This window comes from Chrysoperla carnea, chromosome 4, assembly GCF_905475395.1.
Source record: "Chrysoperla carnea chromosome 4, inChrCarn1.1, whole genome shotgun sequence".
Classification (NCBI taxonomy): Eukaryota; Metazoa; Arthropoda; class Insecta; order Neuroptera; family Chrysopidae; genus Chrysoperla; species Chrysoperla carnea.
The window spans coordinates 55,477,474-55,499,269 of NC_058340.1; the positions used below are offsets into that span (position 1 = coordinate 55,477,474).

Here is a 21,796-nt window from a genome sequence, read left to right on the forward strand (position 1 = left end):
TCTAATACTTGGATAAATCTACCGGATTTTTACAATAAATTCGATAAATTTTGGGAAATGACTAACTTTTTTAAAATAGGTTTCTTTCGGATCCAGAATAATCCGCACGACCTTTTGCACGCGGATCTCTACATTGTTTTCTTTGGTGACGTTTTCTTGAATATCTCTGATTCTATTCATCGGATTGAGACGAATAAAAAAAGCATTTTTCGTTAAGACTTTCTGCATCAAGAAAACCGCAGTAACCTTTTCGAAAAATAAAGAAATTGAGTTGCAATTCTGGAAAAACTCAAAAAAATCTAGATTTGTATCATTACAAGATACAACAATTGGAAATTTTCAATTGTTTAAAAACATTTTTTTTTTATAGTAATGTAGGAATTCACGGTATATAAATAAAAATCATAATAAAATTCACTATTATTTCATTTTTTTGTGCCCTTGAAATAGTGTATGGGTTTCGAATCTTTGTCTTACTCATTGGTCTTAGTCTTACAAGTCTTGTTTGGTCTTGATTTTATCATTTCTCCGGTATCATTTAGTTTTGAACGACCTATACAATAAAATATTTATGACGTAAATTTTTTATATTTTCACCCAAATGATGACATTTAATCTCTAATGAAAAAAATTTAAATCTAAATATCGAGTTATGTGAATTATTACAGGAAAAAATTAGACATTTTAGCAAATGATATAGGCCAGCCCGCGATTAGAAGAGATTTTGAGAATTTTTATCGTAACTGTGTACACGAACTTTGACAAAATTCTATAAAAAACGGTTCCTTTATGCTATCGCATAGGATCTATGTGTTTTTCCGGGATATAAATTAAGCTGTTATTTTTTACCCCTAAACTACCACTACCTCAAACCTAAAAAATCATGTTGATCCTTTAAAAATTAAAACAAATCTATCCCACGTGAAACATAAATCTTACGGTGATAAAAAGTAGTTTCATCTAGAATCGTTCAGCCGTTCAGGCGTAATTGAGTAAAATACATCCATAAAAACTTTCACGATTATATAATATATATCTTAATCTAATATCAAATCAGATACAAGATCAAATATTTGTTTAGAAAGACGATCTATAAAAGTCTTTGCGCTACTGCCGGATAAAAATAAACATTAATTTTTTTTTAAATTTCAATTAATTTTAGAGTGCGCATACTGAACTGCCTTACACCTCTCTCGCTACGCCAATGAAAACAAGAAAAGGTTTATAGAAAGCAAAAGTAGGGAACCGCGGATTCATTAATTAGCAGCCAAAAATCTAGCTGTGATATTTTATAATAACCAAAAAGTTATAATTGATCAGTTTTATTCATTTCATAATGCTATATCGATCATCTATTGATAAATTTTTTAAATTTTAATTTATTATTTATTCTTTTACTTGAACATCAAGTTATCTTTTTTAAATTAATTATATTTTAAACTGACAAAAAAGTGAAGGTTAACAATTCGACTGTTTTTTTTTTTTTATAAATTTGTTGTTAATGAATTATTTTTTATTGAATAATGTAGACATGCTTTCATGATACGCCCATTTAAATTTGCACAAAAAAATCCCATCCAAATTTTCAGTGACTTTAATGCTATCTAAGTGAATCCATTTTAATCTGAAGAAAAGAATCTAATAAAAAAAAAGTCATATGGGGACTCATAGTCGCCATATTGGTAAAATTTAATTTTTTGGATTCTGATGAAAGTCACAAAGTTAAAAAATTCGATATTTTGATCCGATCTTATTGGAATTTTTTTTGAAACCCACTAACTTTAGGTCATTCTATTCAGCTGTGATATCAGTTATTCGATAGCTATCCCTTATGTGCTTAATTGCAGAAGCAGGACTCCATATTCTTGAAACCTATTAGAACTAGATTAATTTTGATCAAAAATTTGAAAAGTATGACCCAAATTTAGTAGGATTGCATACTTGGTTTATCAAAATTGGATAAAATTTGGTTGTGATAGAGCAAAATTTAATTTTTTGGATTCTGATGACGTCATAAAGTTCAAAAATTCGATTTTTTTGATAACAAAGGCAAATTTGATGCGATCTTATTGGAATTTTTTTTGAAACCCACTAATTTTAGGTCATTCTATTCAGCTGTGATATCATTTATTCGATAGCTATCCCTTATGTGCTTAATTGCAGAAGCAGGACTCCATATTCTTAAAACCTATTAGAGCTAGATTAATTTTGATCAAAAATTTGAAAAGTATGACCCAAATTTAGTAGGATTGCATACTTGGTTTATCAAAATTGGATAAAATTTGGATGTGATAGAGCAAAATAATTTTTTGGATTCTGATGACGTCATAAAGTTCAAAAATTCGATTTTTTTGATAACAAAGGCAACTTTGATGCGATCTTATTGGAATTTTTTTTTGAAACCCACTAATTTTAGGTCATTCTATTCAGCTGTGATATCAGTTATTTGATAGCTATCCCTTATGTGCTTAATTGCAGAAGCAGGACCCCGCATTCTTGAAACCCATTAGAACTAGATTAATTTTGATCAAAAATTTGAAAAGTATGACCCAAATTTAGTTGGATTGCATACTTGGTTCATCAAAATTGGATAAAATTTGGATGTGATAGAGCAAAATAATTTTTTGGATTCTGATGACGTCATAAAGTTCAAAAATTCGATTTTTTTGATAACACAGGCAAATTTGATTCTATTTTATTGGAATTTTTTTTTAAATCCACCAATTTTGGGTCATTTTTTTCAGCTGTGATGTCAGTTTTTCATTTTCTATTACCCATGTGCTTAATTCCGGGACCAGGACTCCACATTCTTGAAAACTATTCGAGCTAGGTTAATTTTGATCACAAATTTGAAAAGTATAAATCAAATTTTGTAGGATTACATACTTAGTTTATCAAAATTGGATAAAATTTGGATATGATAGCAGAAAACACACCTAGTAATAATCCAGAATTTCAATTTTACGGTTTTCCTGGATATTCTGATGAATAAGATGTTTTCTCTCTGTTAACAGAATAAAATACTTTACTAGCGTATAGATGTTGATAAAATTTTACACATGTGTTTGCTTCAAGATTAACTTTTAGATATGATTTCTGAGTAAGCAATTGTCAATTTAATTTCCCCATCTCAGTTTCACTAAAATTGTTATCTATTAAAATTATATCAATTCTAATGAAATTTAATTTTTGAATTTTTTATTATTTTCTTAAAAAATTGATTAAATTAACTCTATAATATTGTCATAGCTAATAAATTTTCTTTCGTAATTTCCCAAAATTATACTTTTAATTATTCAAGTTTATTAACCTTAGCTCTCTGATAAATCATTCTGACAGATATATACTTTGTTCATTCCGAAAATCGAAATGAATAACATTATGTTATCTTTATTTTTTTTCGACTCCGACACAATCAATCGTAGGTTCCATCAATTCACTACTTTTTAAAAGTTTCCTATAGATACTGAGATACTTACCTGTATTGGCGTGGACTAAATTTGTGATGAGGCTTTATGTGACTTCGAAGTTGAACGTATATGATTTGTCACAATTGGAAGTCGAAGAAGCAAGTTTAGACTTATGGTTGAAATTATTTGTAACTGATTTTCAACTTTGATGATGAATTTTTATAACTTCATGAATGTAGACGAAAAATAAGAATAAAATTTTGGGTACGGATCCTAAACTCGCTTTTGAAACATAGCTAAGAGCACTCTCCATTAAATTGCCTTTCAAATGGAAAAGTTTAGGCGCTACGAAGCCACAGGCAGACAGACACACACACATAGCGGTCAAAGTTATACCACCCCTTTTTTTATTTCGGGCGTTAATAATCGGGTAACCCTCCTAAAATTTTTAGAAATGATTTAGACTTAGTCCAACTTCATATAAAAAAATCAAGCCTTTTATCAAAAATTTCTCTGGTGCTCGCACATCCTTAATCACAGTATTATTGGTGAATCACAGCGAATGTTTTGATTAAATAAATCTCTTTTAAAAATAAATCTAACAAGTGAAAATAAACAATTGACTGAGTTAATTGTTGAAATACCATGTATAGAAAGTGTTGATGACGCAATTGTTTGTTTTTTGACTACACGTAAATGAAAAAAGATATCCACTTTTAGATAGACACACACACATAACTGATATTCCCATATTAATACATACTATAAAATTTGCACCTAATTAGCGCCTTCGTAGGTAAACAGTGATGTTTACATAAAAATGTTTCAACCAAAAGTTGTTTATTTTTTTATAAGGAACATTTTTTACGTTTAAACTTTTGTTCTATCTCTAACATTTACAAGATTTATCCTACGGACCCGAGACCCAATTGACCAATATTGCTCATTTACGAACTCGACCTCACTTTTTACGCTCTGAGTAGGCTATAAAAATTTCATCTTGATATCTCTTTTCTTTTAGGAGTTATCGTGTTGACAGACAGACGGATAGATGGACAGACGGCCAGACAACCGGAAATGGACTAATTTGCTGATTATATGAACAGCTATGCAAAATTTTTTTTCGTTGCATCAATATTTTTAAGCGTCACAAACTTGGGACTAAACTTAATAAACTATGTATATTTCATATATACATAGTATAAAAACTAAAGCTTAAAAATATAATTAAATTTATGGCCTTCAGCAAGGTAGCTTTTTGCCTAATGTCTTAGTTATTTTCGTACCGGGAATCCCGAAACTATATTTTATTACTCTCAGTGAATTACAGCACACATATACCAGCCGATTGATTAGACTAATCTTCCTTGCGAGAAAATATTATTGGTTATATTCTAAATATGAATCATTACTTTAATTCCATTTCCATTCGAATAAAAAATACTTCCCCACTTAATTGTGTGTATGAAGAAATTATTCTGAATATAAGGAAAATAAAATTCATTCAAAACCAGTCAAGTAAACAAGCGTATCAGTGAAACAAGCTTAAAAAAATGGATAACTTATCTGCAACAATAGTTTGTGTTTTATTTATCGTAATATTTCAAACAAGTGTAGCGCTACCACTTAGTGAAAGGCAAAAATTAATATTTGAAATATTTGATTTTCCACAAAATGAAACAACTACTACGTGTCTTCCATTCTATTTATGTGATTCACCGATTTATGGACCTATATCCACAATTAATGTTCGGTAAGTGGAAAAATTTGTTAATTATTTTTTTCAAATATGTTCATACGCGCATCCAATTAATTTTCACGTAAAGTGGGTAACCAATCAAAACATAATTAATATAATTGGAATAACTTTGTTTAAAAACTATTGTGTGAATTAATCATCTTACTCGTTCTTTAATAGTCGGCAAAAATGTATTACTGCAATAATATTTTTTTTTATAAAATTCTAATAAATACTAGCTGACACTCGTCTGCTTTGCTAGAGAATTAAAAAACAAATACAACCATGTAAATTCACCCCTTTTATTCTCATTCACAGGGCCGGATTTAAACTTCCGCCGCCCTTGGGCACTGAAAAAAATACCCCTAAAAGTTATGTAATTTTGATATATTATTTAAAAAAAATTAAAATATCTAATGTCAGTGATGGATTACCGCCTAGGCCCGTGAGGCCCGGGCCTAGGGCGGCACAATTTGGGGGGCGGCAAATTTTTCAGAATGTCAAAATTTTAAATCTGATATAATGTAACGACAATCCATTTTAAGGATCTATTCGAATTTTTTTTATATAAATTTACAAATAAATTTCTATGAAATAGAATGGAATTTATTTTCTGATTAACTTTTTTTATTTGTGAGTGCAATACTGATAAAGTATTGCACTCACATTGAGTTTGGCCCAAAAAAAATAAAATTTCATCTTTTAAAAAGGGCGGCTAATCAGACAGGGCCTAGGGCGGCAAAATACTTAATCCGCCACTGTCTAATGTATTGCAAATAATTTATTGTATACTTTGATATGACATAAAAAAATATTTGTTTTTGTTCTTAGAGTTATACATTTTGCACTCAGCTTGACTCATAATTATATTATAATAATTTTTTTTACAGGCAAACACGCCTGACTTTTTGAATTGCGAATTAGTCGATTAAATCTTCACAATCTAAAAGTTGAAGTACCTACGTGCGACTCGATGCATAGAATAGCTAAGCTATTGGTCTATTTGCAAAAATAACTCAAAAACATAATTAATTTAAAAAAAAAAAAACAAATTTAAATTTTATGATTCCAGCAAATTAAAAAAATCAAATATTATCATTTCAAATCTTCTAAGAAATGAATTAATTTAATTATTTCGATTTAACAAATATTGTATGAGTCGAATTTCTTGAATTATCTATTAAATGATGTGTGATTAATTAAAAGAATAAAAATTTCTATTGAGAAATTTTGATGACAATAAAAAATTTTTTTTTTCCACTTTCCAAATTTTGCCGCCCCACAAAATTTGCCGCCCTGGGCACAACCCCGACTGCCCCTATTGTAAATCCACCGCTGCAGTCATTCATCTTTCTTATCATAACAAAGAAGTATAGTTTTTGATTGTTAGTACGAATTTTGCCGGATCTTGATGAAAGATCTCGTTTTAAAAAAAAACATCCTTTTATGATGACTTCATTACCGCTTGGTAAAATACATACCGGATTTTAGGTTCATAATCAAAAGTTTTGAACCAAATAAATGTCATCAAAATCAGTCCACTATGTTTCATTTGAGTTTTTTATTTTCCCAATTGCTTTACTTAAGGATGTACTAGGCTAAGGCAATTTTGAATAAAAGGCTTGTTTTTTTTTTTTAAATATGAAGTTGGACTAAGTATAAATCAATTCTGAAAATTTTAGGGGGGTTGTCCGATTATTTAAATAAAAGACTTCAAAAGTAGGCATAATAACATTGGTCTTATGGGAAAACGGTAGATGGATGATATGTTTTCATAAATTTCTCCAAAACTAGTCGTTATTAAGAATGTATGAGCACAGTAGTGGGGACTCAAATTTAAAAAAAAAATATTTTTTCAATTTTGATAGTGAATTATGTTATAACTTGACAATATAAGACAAAAGTAAGAATACAATTTTTCGATATCTGGAGCAATTTTCAAAATATCGAAGATTGAAAATTTTGTTTAATTCTTTATTTTTCGATATTTTGAAAATCAAGGCAGATATCGAAAAAATATATTCTTATTTTTCGTCTACATTCATGAAATTATAATAAAATTCATCATCAAAGTGAAAAAAAGGTACGAATAATTTCAACCACAAGTCTAAACTTGGCTTGGCGCTCGTACTACCTTTTTTTAAGATAACTTTAAAAACTTAAACTTAAATTTTTGTATCATTATTTGCAGCCCCTCAAATACAATATGCCCTCATTATCTGGAGGTACCGTGTAATATAACTTATAAGAAACTTAAAGAAGAAGTTTTACAACCACCACCAGAACCAATAACACAAGCAACCAGTAGCTCGCACTCAAAATCACTGTTGAAATGTGGAAAACGTAACGTAGATGGAATTAATTTTAAAATTAAGGAAAATGGTTATGAAAGTCAGTTTGGTGAATTTCCATGGATGATTACTGTTATAAAAAGTGTCTGGTTAATAGATGCAGTTCCGCCTAATAGAGTGACTCAGTGTGATGGCACATTAATACATCCTCAAGTAGTATTAACAACGGCAGAATGTGTTTATGGGTAAATATTATTTTTGAAAAATATATTTTTTTAATTTTTTCTTTCCTCGCATTAAATTTTCTAAAATAACAGAGGGTTTCGTAAGACTGAAATTCTGATATTCAAAACCGGTGGTAGAAAAACTGTTTAGTTTATAGAGAAAGCAAAAATCGCTTAATTTATCCTATTAATATTGATAAATTTTCCATTTTATCCAATTAATTATATTATCCAATTTTGGATTGGATTTCATATGCTCCCGCTAGAGTCCTTTGCCCCCTATGACTAAGTTAAGTTGGCTGAATGTTCCTTGGGATCCTATAAATAAGTTACAAAAAATTTCATTAAAATCTGTGGTGTTTCCCAACTTTTACACTATGGACACTTTTTTCTGGCTCATTCATTGCATTATGGCATTTATTAATGAATACAACATTTTCAACAACACCGGGTTTTTTAAGGTATAAATCAATAGTAAATCTAAAGTTTTATTTCCTGAAAGATTTCCAACAGATAATTGTGATTTCCAACAGAAAAATCGCAATTATTATACTTGTATAAAAGTGAATTTCTATCCTGAGTCGTATTTACATTAACAAATCCGATTAATTCGACTCAAATTCGCGGGATTGTTCTCGTAAAATCCTTATTATTCTTTTCTAAAGAAGAAAATAAAAGAAAATCTAGACATTATTACTGATCAAATAATTAATTCGCTCCCACGACATTATACATCATTAAAATATCTTTTTAAATAACTCACTTGGATCATTCAGAGTGAATTATACCGTAACGTTTTAGTTAGTATATATTCGATAAATTTGATGAAAGGGCAACTAATATTTTAATATATTTTTGTATTTTATTGTAGCTCCAGATTCAATCCAAGTGAACTCAAAATTCGAGCTGGTGATTGGGATACTCAAACAGAAACAGAACCTTCACCTTATCAAGAGAGAAATGTAACAAAAATAATTATTCATGAAAATTATGTAGAAAAAACAAAAAAGAATGCGACAACTTTATTATCAAATAACATTGCTCTGTTAGTGCTAAATTCATCAGTAAATTTAAATAATTATATTTCAACAATATGTTTACCAACTAAAGAAGACATTCATTTCAATAATCAGAATTGTATTGCAGTTGGTTGGGGTCCAGGCGCAGTTAATGAAGGTAAAGTTATTTTCAAACTGACTTACAAGTGAAATTTACAAAATTTAAAAAACCCCCGACAAATGCGATTTATTCCTTGCAAACCGAATTTTTGGAAAATTAGCTATAAAATATTCTCAATCAAGTCGGTTCGACCGTTTAGGAGCTACGATGCCACTGAGAAACACACAGAGGCGCAGATAAATACTTTAAACTTATAACACTCCTTCATAAAGCAATATCAAAGTGATGCTCAAGGACATCAGATGAGATGAAAAGGATACTCAGAGAGCTATCATTTTTTGGGACAAATTTTTGGAAATATTTTAATTGAAATTGAAATATATAAGTTGACTTTATTCTTTTGAATTATTGTTTTGAATTACCTAATTATTTTACCATTTTACTTTTCGAAATGAATTAAAAGCCAGGTTTATTTGACCATTCATTTCCATAGTAATATTATATATGTTAAAATTATATGTCATACCTAAGTACAGAACCCTAAGCTCGCACTTGTACCTAAGCTAAGACTCCGTTAAATTACCTTTCAAATGAAACCAAAAAAATTAAAATCGGTTCATCCGTTTAGGCGCTACGATGACACAGACAGGCACACACACACACACACACCGGTCAAACTTATAACACACCTTTTTTTTAGTTCGGGGGTTAAAAGGATTCTCAAAAAAAAATTTAGAAATTTTCGTAAACCAAAACAAATGGTGGCCTTTTATATAATTGTATTTTTTTTAAAACTTTTCTAATTTATTAAAAATAATGCAAGCAAGAATATATAGCACTATCTAAACAGAGTAATTCAACAATTAAGTCAGTCAATTGTTTGTTTTATTATTATTAATCTTAAATCTCGAATTTTTTAACAGGTGATGATGGAAAAAGCCAACGCATTTTAAAAAAATTTTCAAACAGAGCTTTAAGTCATTCGGATTGTGAAGAAATGATCTTACGAAAGTACCCAAAGGTGAAACATGGCTTATCGGCCGTATGCTCAGAAAGTACCACTGTGATCAACGATACGTGCTGGGTAAGGAATAATAAACTCAATAATAACTTGAAAACTTTATTAATTGTAAATATTCACTTAGGGAAACGAGGGAAATATATTGGTTTGTCCGCAAACTAATGGACAATACGTACAAATTGGATTAAAATCATCAAATGAAAATTGTATGGAAAAAATTCAAATATTTGGAAGTTTAAATCCTTATGTAGACTGGATTCAAACAAAATTCAATAATTTAACTTTAGAAGTCAATAATTTTTATTCAGATGCCAAAGGTTCTAGTTTTAGTATTCATGTTAACGCAAAATTTATTTTATATCATATTTTATTTATTTTATGTTATTATTTATTAAAATAAATTTTATTTATTGTATGAAGTTTTTTAATCGTAAAGTTTAACTAAAATAAGTAGGGAAGAGTAAGTATCTTTCATTTATGAGCAATTATTGTTATAATAATTTGCCTTATTACTTGAATGTTTAAAAAAGTAGGTACTATTTAGACAAACCATTGATCACCCAAATAAATTTGTTCTTCTTGAACTAGCCTTTTTTGTGTAGGTACTTTTAATAGCTTTTCTATCATTTATCATATAAGGAGTCTCAGCTTATGAATAATTTTTTGTTTTCTTTCTATTTGTTCAAATGTAAAAACAAAAAACAATTGTATGTTTAGTGTCCAAATTTAAATGTTATTATCTAAATCGTACAGGTAAGTTTTCAGAAACTCTGTATTGGTACGATTTAGTTACATTTGATTAGAAATTTCATGATATCTATAAAATAACGTAAGTTATGGCTGTTTTATTTTTCTGGTTCTGCTAGCAATGTTTTAATATTTATTAATAAATCGAAAGTGACAAAATAAATAATATAACGGATTTATACTTGGCCGGCGAATTGATAGTACGACATTCTCAGTACACTTCAGGCATTCGTCACAAAAAGAAAAAAGCGGCACCAAAAATATATTTTATATTCATATCATTGACGCAAAATACCGGTCTTGTGATCAATTTGTTTTTGTTTTTTTTTTCTCTTTAATAAAATGTTTAATTTGTTTAAATTATGGTCGGCAAAATATTAATAGACTTGATTTTTACAAAAAATTTTTTATCTACAGGCCATGTCCATTATCAGGTTCTCATTTCCATTAAAAAGTCTTATAGCCTTCAAAATATTTATAAAAATTCAATCCTCCTTTCGTCCTAAAAATAAAAACGTATGGTTCAAATAAAATATTTTCAAGAAATGTTTAGGCCTTAAAAATATATATTTTTCCTAAAGTATTTGTTTTACGAATTTATTAAATTACGAATCAATTTTATATTCAGTGATAGCACAGACACGAACCATATAATATAAATTGATTAAAAAAACACATTTTGCGGGAAATTTTCTTTTCGCAACTAAAGATGTTTGGATTTTTCTAGTGTAGGCTTGGTTACAAATTCCACACTCGACTGGCGTCTATTTTTGCTTTTAGTGGCTCTCAAACATGACATATGTCTATATGTACCTAGGATATCCTAGGTACAACCCAAGCTTTACCATGTTTACTCACTCTCATAACATTAAGTTTCAAGCTTCAACTAGTATTGTAGATGTCTCAATTATTAAGTAAGACAGTCTTTCTCACAGTTTGTAATTTGTGTATTGAATCACTGATATATGTACTGGCTCTTCCGGTATCACCGCGATTAATTTAACCCTGGTTAGCCCCTTGTGTGTGACGTCATCACATGGCTGTTTGAATTGCAATTAATAATTTTAAATAATTACAGTGAACCCGCAATAATCCGACAAACGTTTTCTAAGGCGGTGTCAAATTATCGAATTTGTCGGATTATAGAGTACTGCCACAAACCCCTTGTTGTCCAGAACTTTCAAAAGAATCCGACAATTTACATATCAAAGTGATAAGATTACAATCATTTTATAATTTCAGCCACGAAAAATTCGTGTGCTTATAATAAATCTGCATTGTAATTAGTTATGTCGGATTACAAGGGTTGCCGCATTACCGCAGGCCTACTTCTCTATAAATAAACACGTTAGATATCAAAAGAACTAAATCGGAGTAATTTATTGATCGTATATATTTAAAATATATAAATATATTTAATCAAATATTTGGAGAAATTGTTGAATTAGAAAGAGCGTTTAGCTAATTTAATCGTGGTACTTAAATTTTAAACTGACATCTATTATAAAATAAACAAATTATTTTTTTACTATGCGACGACAAAAAATATAATGATAATACAGATATCTTAAAAATTAAATATTTTTAGTGACATCTTTGAACAATTTAAAACAACTTTAAATTTTATAATAAAATCCTCTATGATGATTTTCCCGCCCTCTTTTGAGAAACATTTTTAATTTCAGACAGATTATTTGATTTTTTTACTGAAAAAATTAATATATTTTGGTTGGTTTTCTTTTTTTTAATAAAATCTTGTTGAAATAATACTTTCTGGTTCAAAATTTTGGTTAAATGTAATTCCAATTTTCAATAAATTTTAGATACAAAATTAATAATTTTTAAAATAACAATATATGCACATTTGTTTAAATTAAATCTGACTAGTAAATAATTGAATAGGAGTAAAATAATTAATATTCGGAGCTGTTAAAATTGACACTGATAATTGTAATGCATACTAAAAAATGCATAACGAATAACGATATGTAAATCATGTGTAAATCGGCGAAAATATGTTTAAATTCAAGTCGCCATATTATGTTTTTCAATACACACCAATACATCTACAGCTTCCCCTCTAAGTTATAAAAACGAACAGTAAACGGAATATATCGATGTTTAACGAACACGGACACTGTAACGTGACGTCACATAATTAGAGTAAATACAAAGTAGACGATGTGCCTAAGAGCCGCGTGCAGTGTTTTGTGGGATCAGTGAATATTTTTGATTAAAAAAAATGGATAACAATGAAATTGAGGTATGCAAATAGTGTCATTTTATTAATTAATTAATTTTTTTTGATATAGTTTTAAAAATTATTAATATTTTAAAAAAAATAAATAAATTTTATCGTTATAATATTTGTTACACTGTTAAAAATACGTTTAGGATTATTAATAATCAGTACAGTCTGATTAAGGCTATTAACCTAATCATTAAATTTTTTTGGAAATTCAAAAAATTTATTTTTAAATGATTTTAATAAATTTTGGCAAAAAAATTTCGATAAAAAACATTATTTTTCATTAAATTTTTTAATAAAATTTATTTAAAACACAAAAATATTAATCTTAAGTATAATAATGTATTATTTTAAGGTCGTATTAATAAAAAATAATATGCATATGTATTTTATTTGATAAGTAATTAAAAATTTTGATAAAAAATTAATTTTTTTTTGTTTCTTTTGCAGCTCGTGGGTGCACCGTGTGGATATCATGGACCATATACATTTTATAAAGCATTTAAATATACAAAAAATGGTATTGTTAGAATATTATCATTAAGTGAATTTTTTTTCGTGAAATTGTGGTGTGACTCTGATTTAGTGTGTATTGGAGAACTTCAATTGTTGTGGTTAGACAAAAATAGTGAACAAATGTTAGCAAGCCTTCGTTTATATTTCCTGCCTGAACATACACCAGATGGTAGATTGGATCATGGAGAGGTAGGACAAAGATAACAATATTATATATACAAACATTTAATGGCACTTAAAATAACTCATCTATCTTTTATTATAATCGACAAAATTATCTATTTAAATTTTTTTTAAATTTCATTTCAATGGTACTTTTTTTTTGTGTAATTTATTTCTAATTGGTTATTTTCTAAAAAACAAAACAAAGTCCATTATAAATATTCGAAAAAGTAAAAACAAAATTAATTTTTTTTTCTTCAATTAATTCCGATTAATAATTGAATGTTATTATTATAATAATTGTATTATTTCAAAATGGTTGCCATTTAATGTTTTTAAAATGTCGTATTTTTATTATTTTATTGATCATTATTTATATTTTTTAATCATAATTATTGATTTTTTATGTTTTAATATTTTAATATTTTTATTTTTATAAATTTAGAAAGTTTTTATATTATTTAATAAAAAAGGATATTATAGATTATCAATTTTAATAATTTGTTATTATATAATTATGATTAATAATTTGTTTAATTAGTTTAAATTAAAAATATGCAGTTTTTTTTTAAATTTAATAAAATCATGTTAATTTTTTGAGTAGAAATTTCTAAGTAAATTATTTAAAAAAATGAAAGATTTGCAATTAAAAAAATATATTAGATATTATTTATAATAATAATAATAATAATATAAAATATTTATTTAATTATAAATAGCATTTTTTTAAATATTTAACTATTTTTAATGTAACTGAAGCCCTGTAGCTGATATAATTGAATTCACAATTACTATGTGCTCTTAATGCGGCACATATTGTATGATATTTGTGATAACATTGAATTGATATATACCGCTTCATATAAATAATGAATTGATATTTTTTTTTATAATATATATTCTAGGAGTTATTACTACACTCATATAATAAATATATACAAGCAGGTTTTGTTAAAACCATACAAAGATTATCTCACTTGTCTCTATATTGGCGTTTTATTTCTCTCTTTCTCTCTTCTAAAGTTGTTATTTAGTTTTTTTTTTCTTCTCATTAATATGACGTCATATAATTTTTTTTTGTTTTGTTTTCGTAAATAACAATTGAATTTGTAATAATTTTTTTAATTTGATTATTACCTCTATGTATATAGAAAGCAAATTGTTCATATTTCTTTTATTTTTGGTGATTCTGGTGAAATTAATGAATTAACACAGTCAATTTTAATGAAAAATTGTTACAGAATGTTTCAATAAAGTTTTTATTATCCGGTATTTGAAAACATTACGCAGAAATCGACTAAAATTATTATTATTTTTCCCGATTTTTCTTGAATTTTTTTTTATTGCATTTAATGGAATAAAATTGAAGAAATTAAATGTCGAAATATATGTCTTCAATGTCGAGTAGAATAATTTTCATATTTAGCAAATTTAATTTTTTTACATATTTTTTTAAATAAAAATAGATCAAATCAATAATAAATGCTTAGATGAGATAACTTTTTTTTAATTTTTTTAATTTAATTTTGTTTGTAATAAGGAAAATTACATATATATATATAGTATTATATATAGTTATTATATATAGTAAAATTATTCATCTTTGCGTTGTTTTATACTTTTTTTTAAAATTCTAATTCCATGAATAATCAGAAATTCGTGTCGACCAATGAGTATTCTAATAATCTTTATAAATATTACTTTTTTTTTTACTATTTTTTATACCATGTATATATGAAATAGTACATTAAGTTTAGTCCCAAGTTTGTAACGCTTAAAAATATTGATGTTACGAATTAAATTTTGGTATAAGTGTTCATAGAATCACCTAATTAGTCTTTTTTCGGTTGTCCGTCCGTCCGTCTGTCTATGAACACGATAACTCAAAAACGAAAAAAGATATCAAGCTGAAATTTTTACAGTGCACTCAGGGCCTAAAAATTGAGGTCGAGTTCGTAAATGAGCAACATAGGTCAATTGGGTTTTGGGTCCGTACGACCCATCTTGTAAACAGTTAGAGATAGAACTAAAGTTTAAATGTAAAAAATGTTTCTTATAAAAAAATAAACAACTTTTGTTTGAAACATTTTTTTGTAAACATCACTGTCTACTCACGAGGGCACACATTAGATGCAAATTTTATAGTATGTATTAATATGGGATTATCAGTTATGTATGTGTGACATGTATATGTGTAATGTGATAGAGTAATCAACACTGTCTATACATGGTATTTCAACAATTAACTCAGTCAATTGTTAGTTTTCACTTGTTATTATTATTTTTGTGCATATTAAATAAAACTACATAAATATTGATCAAATTAACGAAATAAAATGTTTTCATTATTTTTTATGAAATTATACATTCACATAATTTTTAAAATGATCAAAAATCAGGATAAAAGTTCAAAGATTTAAAAAAAAAATAAATATTGGGTATTAAATATCGAAAAATTTTTATATAAAGTTAGAAAATACTTTAATTAGTAGGGTTATTAAATATGCAAGAGAGTATGTTTAAAATTAACATAAATTTTATATTTTCTGACAAATTTCAATAAAATATTTGAATTTTTATTTGATATTTTTTGTTATCTGTATATGGACGTCGCGTGATGTACAAATTAGATTTTTGTAATAGTGTTGTTTTGAAGGAATACTTGTAATTAAAATGATTATAATAAATGTGTTATTGAAGGAAGTGATGAGTGCATTACACATATTAGATAAATCTATTTTTATTAAATTGTAGGCAGTGACTTAATGAAAATTAACATTTCAAAGAAAGTAATATTTAATATTGCGACTAAACTGAAGGAAAAGTCATTCGACGTCACTTGTATTTTATTGTGTACTTTTACTCTGTTATGTCTTATATTATATATGATGAAATAATCAATAATTCATTAAAAAATAGCTTTTAATTTTTCTTTTCTTTGTTCTCGGCGAACACAATTTATTAAATTATTTTGTTTATCTATTTTTACTATCCATAGTACAAATTTTATTAAATTATTTTATTTTTTTTCGTATTTTTTTGTAAGGTTGTATGTACACTAGACTAGTGCGTTGCTTATAACTTAAATAGGGAATATTCATGTATTTTTTTATATTTTTAATTCATTGTTTACACCGTTATAACAAAGTAAAAAATATAAATACTGCTTAAAAATGTTGTATTTAAGTGTAAACAAATATTTAAAATACAGTATAATTTTGAGATATTTAAACGCAGTTTTTTAGTCTCTGTTGGTGACGTATAAGTACGTGATCTGTCAATTGGTGACATTTCAATTATAATTTACACCTTAAAAAAATGAATTTACGACACAGAATTTACACTCGTTATTATTAAGTTTTCTAATAAAAAGCCGTAGAATAATAGAAATTAATGTAATACCATACAAAATGTAAGTAATTAATACCATATAGTATGTCATTAAATTTGACAAGCCAGTACTATGATGTCACGTCCGTTTAAAAATTTGAATTTCCGTTTTAGAAATTTTTAAATGCCCTCACTGAATTTGTGCTTATATTAATTAATTTTAAGTAATTAAAAAGATATTAATTACTAAAGTAATGGTTTAGTTGAAATGTCCAGTCATTAAAGTTACGGAAGAAAAATATTTGAACCAAATTTAAATTTCATGAATATTCTTTATTGTTGTTTCATTTGAGCCGTTATTTTTTTCATCAGAATTTTCTGACACTGCCCATAGCGAGATTACTTCTTTAAAAATTTATTGAGTTTAATTTAAATTGTATAAAACATGGATGTAATTAATTTTAGAAATATTTTATGATAACACATTTATTTGATTTTTAAACCAAATGTAAATAGTATTTTTTGTGTCTGTCTGTTGAAGTGATTTAAAAGTTAATGATGCCTATTTTAGATTTTAAGTGCTTTTTGATTCATAACTCTATTTTCAAAAATATTTCAGAAAAAATTAATAAAAGATTTAAATATACAGTAGTGCGTACGAAAAATTAAAACCAATAAAAGAAAGTTTTTATTAATAAAAATTTCCGCATGGCCTCCAACACAAAATGAATTAATCAGGTATCAGATATATTTGCAAAAATTTATTCATATACGATGTTTGTCGAAAATAGTAAATTTCGTTCAGGAGTTAAGTACCTCTATATTTTACAATATCGACATTTATTTGAAAAAAATACCACGATACTCGAAATAAAATTGTATGTTAAGAAATTCTATTTAAAAATTATAATAAAGCATTCAACAGACTTACGTTTCGTGGAATATCGATATTTTGATTGCATCGCAACCATCGCTAGTAGTTAAATTTATTCATATACACATTACAAACATTATTTTCAAAATTAACAGTAAATATGCAAAACATTACCAACAATTAAAGTAATACTTACAAAAAAAAAAAAATCCCGACTCACTTAATTGTTGTGAACTGTTAAAAAAAGTTTGGTGGCCTTCGGGTTTCGGTTTTTTCATGCCGAGATCAACTTTTCTCAATAAATGTTGTCGGTAGTGTAAAAAATAGGTACTTCTAAAATTTAAATGTACCAAGCTCGTATACGAGAATAAAAAATTTATATGATTATTTCGTTTTGAATATTATTCTATGAAGAATCGAATTGAATTATCTTCTTTTTTTATAAAACAATTAATAATACAAAAGTTTTCTTATGGTATGACTTTCATTTTGGACACACTGTATATATGTATCTCGTAAGTTGGTTCAAAAATATATTCATTGTTCGGGAAAAACCAAAATTATTTTATTTTTCATATGATTCATATTATTTTTTTGTATTTTAATATGTCAAGGTCAGGTCAAAAATTAATTGATAAATTTTCTTCAGGTGAGGCTTAAAAATTAGGAAATAACGAAAAATATCATTTTAAATGAGGATAAAATCTTTTTTTAATTCTTTTTTTAGATATTTAGGAAAGGGGTATTATATTTTTATACTTGACGCAAAAATTACCAAATTATTAAAAAATATGAGATAAAATTAACATAAACAAATATTTTACCAGGAAAAATGTCCTGAAGTTTCTTGAAGAAAATTAATGATATGTAATCTTCAAACTCTTTGAATTTCGAACAATTAAAAAAAAAGTTGTCAATTAATAAAACTACAATGTGACTTAAAAGTTTGAACGAATCATCAGAAAATAATCTATACTCATGCGCTATGTGTCCCACTCTAATTTTAAAAACAAGTATTTTAAGAAACCGTCTCAAACAACAAATTCTTACAAATAAGTAATATTTTTTAAAGAAAATAACTGAAAAATTATAAAAAAATTATTAAATATAACAAAGGCTTGTTAAGTTTCACATATAATTGAATAAATTAAAATGTATAATATTTAAAAAAAAAAAAAACAAGTGAAAACAAACAATTGACTGAGTTAATTGTTGAAATACCATGCATCAATAGTGTTGATTACTCTATCACATTGCACATACAAATACAATTTATATAATACATACTATACAATTTACGCCTTCGCGGGTAAACAGTGATGTTTACCCGCGAAAAATTTCAAACAAAAGTTGTTTATTTATGTATAAGGAACATTTTTTACAATTAGACTTTTGTTCTATCTCTAACGATTTACAAGATGGGTCCTACGGACCCATAGGTCAAGACCCAATTGACCTAGGTTGTTCATTTACGAACTTTGCCTCACTTTTTACGTCCTGAGTACGCTGTAAAAATTTCAGCTTGATATCTTTTTTCGTTTTTGGGTTATCGTGCCCACAGACGGACGGACAACCGGAAATGGACTAATTAGGTGATTTTATGAACACCTATACCAAAATTTTATTCATAGCATCAATATTTTTAAGCGTTACAAACTTGGGACTAAACTTAGTATACCTTGTATATTACATATATGCATGGTATAAAAACCAACAAACGGTTAAAATACAATCGTCAATATGTTGGATGGCGTTTGATAGCATGAGACAGCAATATAATTTATTAGTGAATTTAGTGCGTATTTTTAGACGATTTTATATTTTTATTCCTATTTTATCAGGTAGTAGTCAGTCAGTATGACAATAATTTTAAATTGTGTATGACTGTGTGAGAGATGTTTTTAGGGTAGAGGTAAATTCGACATTCTTTATCCGTTAATCATTTGAAAATTTTTGAAAGATATTTGAAATTTAAGATTGTCCGGTCTGTTGTGATATTAACATAGTCTATGTTGGAGCGTTACTTTTCGAAATATTTAGTGAATTGGTTATTCAAAAAATACCAATCTGTAAAGTGCGAAATTAAAACTTTTATAACTTGTTTGTAATCTTTGTATATACGAGCCCGCTTGTCACAATTTACGTCGATAAGCGAGAAGATTCCAGCCAGGATTCACTCAAATGGTGATAGAATATGGAAACTGATAGGTTCTCGTTACTTATTGCGTTTTTAAGTTAAATTGCATTCTAGAAATATTGTACTTGAGGAGTATATTTCTGTATTTCTGTATAAGTTAATACAACAAAGTAAAGTTACGGGTAATGTAATGCTCCTTACGCACCATAGTTGTTACGTTTTAATGTGAAATATGCTTTCATATCTTACTTTTAAGTCTAGAAATAACACTAATTTCGAGAAAATAAATCTGAAAAAAACTGTCTGGCTCAGAAATCAACTCTGTGCCAGTAGACTTTCATAGGAGTTTGTCTGAGTCGACTCTACAAAATCATATTCATGCGAACGTGTGGTTTTTTCGATTTACGTCCATAAAGTGGGAAAGAAGTACCTTTCTTCCAGACACCACATTCTCTTTATTTGACATTTAAAAAAACTATTGAATTTTATATTTTAGACTTTAGAAGTATTTTTTAACTAACTTTACCGTTTTCGAGACATAAACATTTAAAAACTAAGCTCCAAAAATTCTTGATTGTGATTTCGGCCAAAAATTTAACTTAAAAACCATTAGATATTATATTTTGGATGATTCTTAGAATTTTTTGACTCTTGACAATTTTCACAAAACCTCACCGCTTTCGATATTTAAGTGTTTGAAAAAACGCCGTTTTCGAGACGGTTAAAAAGTTTATATTAGTAATAAAAAATTATATATGTTTGTAGCAATAACCTGTTTGGTTTAAAAGTGTTTTGGGTTTTTAAATAATTTATATCATGGATTATTTAAATAGTTAAAGCCGGTTTAATTGTGGAATTACTTCAGAGAAAAAAATGCTCAGTTTACTTACCAATATGGCTGTTTGTATGTTTTTAACAAATATATTACAGTATCACAGATAAATAGTACGTTCATTTAATTGTATAATTTTAAATGGTTATTTGAAATGGTTGACTAGATTTTTATAAAAACATTACCCGCACATATTTCATTCAGTGCGTATGAACCGAACCTACAAATGTTAGTTGTTCAGTGTCGTATTATATTATATTATTTGTTTATAATACAGGATGGGACTTATTGTTGGCTATTTAATTGCTTTTTTTTTTAATCAAATTTTTATCGTTTTTTAAATATTTTATAATATATGAAATGTAATTATCTCCAGCTGGTGGTAATTAATTGAACTTCATATTATTGATAATTTTATTTATAATATTGTCGCATATTTTGTGGTTTAAGTAATAATTATCAGAATACAGAGATGCTTTTTCAGAATTATCAATTCAAATTTTATAATTGCTTTTTTTTGTTTATAATTTGGGATGGTGACAAAATATTTAAACTCACTTATTCCTATATTGTAAAACGTTAGAGATAAAACAAAAGTTTAAATATAAAAAATGTTCCGTATAAAAAAATAAACAACTTTTGTTTGAAAGTCGTGAGGACGCAAATTTACAAATTTACGTTACATTTGATTATTTGAGTGTGCGGTTAAGATGGTTATATTATTATTTATTCATCGATTATGCTTCAAATTCTATCTTTTGGTATAAAATACAGTTTTATTTTTATTTAGTTATACGCTGAATTCCTATTTCTCAAAATAAACTTTCAATTTAATTTAAAATTTAAATATTTTATATTAACATTGACCTTAGAGAATTTATATTTATTTTTACTTACAAAGGAAATTTCCCAAAAGTTTCCTTAATTTCAAATCGATATATAAATATAAAATCGATAAATAAAAAAAAATATGAAGGTGTCTTCATCTTAATTGCGGCACACTGTATGCCTTGCCACATTTCGAAATGTGTTTTTTTTTTCTAAAAGAAACCTTAGTAGCGCAGGTTTTTGATACTTTAGGAACATACAATTTTTAATGAAGAAAAATTAACATTTTTCAATCACAGTTTAAAAAAATTTATCCATA

The 21,796-nt window shown here is 26.8% G+C and overlaps 2 protein-coding genes across 2 annotated transcripts in view; both read left to right on the forward strand.

Moving 5' to 3' along the window:
* The first annotated feature begins 4,929 nt into the window (after window positions 1–4,929).
* LOC123298809 (phenoloxidase-activating factor 2-like) lies at window positions 4,930–10,244 on the forward strand. Its single transcript, XM_044880905.1, has 6 exons — window positions 4,930–5,163; window positions 7,340–7,684; window positions 8,535–8,839; window positions 9,706–9,866; window positions 9,928–10,146; window positions 10,224–10,244. Exons 1-6 carry the CDS (start codon window positions 4,964–4,966, stop codon window positions 10,242–10,244), a joined length of 1,251 nt encoding a protein of 416 aa, XP_044736840.1. The 5' UTR covers window positions 4,930–4,963.
* A 2,495-nt stretch (window positions 10,245–12,739) lies between these two features.
* The window catches only part of LOC123297756 (AT-rich interactive domain-containing protein 5B-like), a 187,958-nt gene continuing 178,901 nt past the window's right edge, over window positions 12,740–21,796 (forward strand). The window contains exons 1-2 of the mRNA XM_044879525.1: window positions 12,740–12,813; window positions 13,249–13,503. Of these exons, the coding sequence (XP_044735460.1) occupies window positions 12,793–12,813; window positions 13,249–13,503 (276 nt within the window). The 5' untranslated portion in view covers window positions 12,740–12,792. The remainder of the gene's footprint in view (window positions 12,814–13,248; window positions 13,504–21,796) is intronic.

Coding starts and splice junctions, on each gene's coding strand:
- LOC123298809 (XM_044880905.1), top strand. CDS start 4,964: ATGGATAACTTATCTGCAACAATAGTTTGTGTTTTATTTATCGTAATA. Junction 5,164..7,339: donor ATATCCACAATTAATGTTCG/GTAAGTGGAAAA, acceptor CATTATTTGCAG/CCCCTCAAATACAATATGCC. Junction 9,867..9,927: donor TGATCAACGATACGTGCTGG/GTAAGGAATAAT, acceptor ATATTCACTTAG/GGAAACGAGGGAAATATATT.